This window comes from Frankliniella occidentalis, unplaced genomic scaffold (assembly GCF_000697945.3).
Source record: "Frankliniella occidentalis isolate FOCC.00 unplaced genomic scaffold, Focc_3.1 Scaffold147, whole genome shotgun sequence".
Taxonomy (NCBI): Eukaryota; Metazoa; Arthropoda; class Insecta; order Thysanoptera; family Thripidae; genus Frankliniella; species Frankliniella occidentalis.
The window spans coordinates 416,289-419,158 of record NW_026267274.1 but is presented as its reverse complement, the minus strand read 5'-3'; the positions used below and the strand labels follow the sequence as shown (position 1 = coordinate 419,158).

The following is a 2,870-nucleotide window of genomic DNA, read 5'->3' as shown; positions in this document are numbered from 1 at the left end:
GGGGGGGGGGGGGCGGATGACCCGCAGCTGCATCTTTCTGCCCGCCCAAGAAAACGAATAACTCCATTCTTAGAGTCTGCTTTTTGAAAATTAGGAACGCCTGTGCGTGCTCCGATAGCGCCTGGTGGGTAGGCAGCATTTCGTCTGCCGTGGACGCGTGTACGGCGGGGTGGCCTACCCAAGGTCTCGCAGGCGCTGAGCCCGCGTGAATTGCCAAGTGAAACTGAGAGAAAAACATTTGGGAGCGCGAAATTTTCGTCGATATTTGCGGTAAAATTGCCACCTATGGAACAGTCGCCAATTCCCGGCCGCATGTACCCGTTGCCTTTCTGCCTCGGCCGTTGCTGCTGCTGCTGTCGCTCTCTGCGCACCCAGTCGTTCACCCTCCAGGAGGCGCCCAAGGCCGTCGGGCCGGCCAGCGCGCGCGCCAGGAGCCAAGGCCGCGGTGTCTGTGGCCGGGCTGTGGCCCCTCACCTCCTCCGACACTACAACTGGGGATGTCGCCCGGCGTGGCGTGGCTGCGTGATTGCGACGGCGGTCGATGGGAATGATGGTCAAATTTTATATATAAATTGTGCTGGTTCATCTCCCTTCCCGACGCCGGCGCTCTCGTCGTCGGCGTCGTCCTGCTCTTTCGGTCCCCGTGCCTCGCCCGTGTCAAGGGCGTCGCGGCCCCGCCTGCATCTGCACGCCGACGATGGCCTCCCCCCCCCCACCTCCTGCTCCCCGGCCGGCGCTAGGAGGCACTACGCCTTATATAGTTGCGACCGCTCCGGCCGCCGCGGGGCCCCGGCCCCCGGGGCCCGCTCGTCCGGCGAGTTCTCCAGTGCCTTAGTTTTACGCCGCCGGTACGGGGGGCAGAGACCGGGGAAGTGGGGGAGGAGAGGGGAGCATGCGGAAGACCTTTGCGTCCGCCGTCGTCGTCGTCGTCTGCACAAGCGACGTCCGAGTCAGCCGCCGCCGTACCGCTGCAACCACCATCACCTCGTAACCTCGTACGTTTCGTACGCAGCGCCGGGCAGAGCATGGAGATGGTGCAGTAGTGCGCGGTGCGGGGCATCGTCACTTTCCCGCGTCCCCCCCGGACGTGTCGCATTGACGGGACTTCCCTGCCACCCCCATACCTCGTGTCGTCACGTGGCTGGCAGCACGTCCGCCTCCGCGGTGAGGCCCCGTCCGCCCCCCGCCCGCCGCCCGCCGCACCACACCGTCTGCTGTGTTTATGCGCGGTTTTAACAAAGTGGTGATAAAAACTACTACGATTCCTAGCTCCTCCTGACGGGCTGCCTCCTCTCCTCTCTGCCTGCCGCTGCGGCTGCCGGGCGCTGCTGCTGCTGCGCGGGGCCAGGCGACAGTCCGGTTATGGGATGGCTGGGCTTGGCTCGGGTGGGTGTGTGTGACTGAGTGAGGCGAGTCCTCTTCCGTATGTCCGCGCGAGCACGTATCCGCGTGCATGTATGAGTGTGTTTGTGTCTGTGTGTGTGAGTGTGTGTTTGTGTCTGGGTGTGCTCGTGTGTGCGCAACCAGAAAAAAAATCGACCGAAAACCAAAAATTAAAGAAGAACAACCGAGCGGACATGGGCAGTTTGGGCGATGACACGGACCCACTGCTACGTCGTCGTTGGCCGGTCCTGATGGTGGTCCTGGTCGGCTGCGGGATGTTTGTGAAGTCATATACCAACGTCATTTTACTAGCGTTTGTCTCGTCGCTTTTACTCTGCTGATGAGTGGTTCGCCGTTGTTGGTTTTTTTGGTCGGCAGCAGTATAAGATTTTTTGAGAGTGTGTGACGGACGTGACCGCACACCTGCCTATAGCGCCTCGAGGTGGTCCCCCACTATGGCCGACCACAGACGTGCCGAGCACTGTTGGAAGAGAGTGAGAGACAGAGAGAGAGAGAGAGAGAGAGAGAGAGAGAGACGAAGAGGCCGGGGCGAAGAGATAAACACACCGTGTCAATAAACTTGACACTGCCTTCTCTTCACACCTCGTATTTTTGTGCTTACATAATTTCGGCCAATAATTCTTTGTCTATAGTTGCAGTTATAAGTGGGGTCGCAAACTTGTCGGACGGCCGCGTGGCGCTTACGCGACGTACTTTTCCGCCGCCTTTTGCCGGCCATTGTCTCGCTTGCCACACGCCACTCCACTCAGCTAATCGCTGATGACTTATTACCGACTATTGGTCTCATGCGATACCCGCACCGACCGACCGGCCGACCGGCGGACCGGGTACTCTCAGACCAAAAGGCGCGCGGGAAAATTTGAGCGTCACAATAAGGATGATTCGGTACTTTTTTGTGTGCGCGCCTCGCTTGTTTCGGTGGTGGCGTAGAGACTATTGTGGTACCCGGTCCAGCAGCGGCAGCGGTGTGGCCGCGGGACTTCCCCCGCGGCCGGGGCGGCGGACCGGGTACCCGGCCGTACCCGGCGGTACCCGGTGTGGGTGCGTCACGGCGGCGGCCATACGGCGGCGCTGCCGGTGGTGATGGTGCGTTGTTGTTGTCAGTCGGTCAGCAGCAGCCGGAGCGCCGGCCGGTGTGCTGTGTGCTCATGTCGCGGAGGTGCCATGGGACGGAGCGGCGCGCGCCAGCGTCCTGATGGTGCCGAGGGCCGCGGACATGGACGCGCCCGCCGGTGGTGCCGTGTGGTCAGTGTTTGCGGTGGTAGTGGTGGTCGTGGTCGTGGTCGCGGCTGGAGAGCAAAGCCGAGCCCAGCCGTTTGTGACCGCGAGGAAAACTGAAGTGCAATTGTAAAATTCACGGTGTCGCGTCGATTTCTTTTCTTTTCTTTTCTTTTCTTTTCTTTTCTTTTCTTTTCTTTTCTTTTCTTTTCTTTTCTTTTCTTTTCTTTTCTTTTCTTTTCTTTTCT

General features: G+C 60.2%; 1 protein-coding gene across 6 annotated transcripts in view; it reads left to right on the top strand.

The window, feature by feature from the left end:
• Positions 1-2,870, top strand: part of LOC113206955 (tyrosine-protein phosphatase non-receptor type 11) — a 35,379-nt gene that overhangs the window by 27,079 nt on the left and 5,430 nt on the right. The window contains exon 1 of one of the 6 annotated variants that reach the window (XM_026423262.2): positions 2,507-2,649. The exons of the other annotated variants lie outside the window; for them this stretch is intronic. Coding sequence (XP_026279047.1) covers positions 2,600-2,649 — 50 coding nt within the window. The 5' untranslated portion in view covers positions 2,507-2,599. Of the gene's footprint in view, positions 1-2,506; positions 2,650-2,870 lie in introns of those variants that run through there. 6 annotated transcript variants of the gene reach the window in all.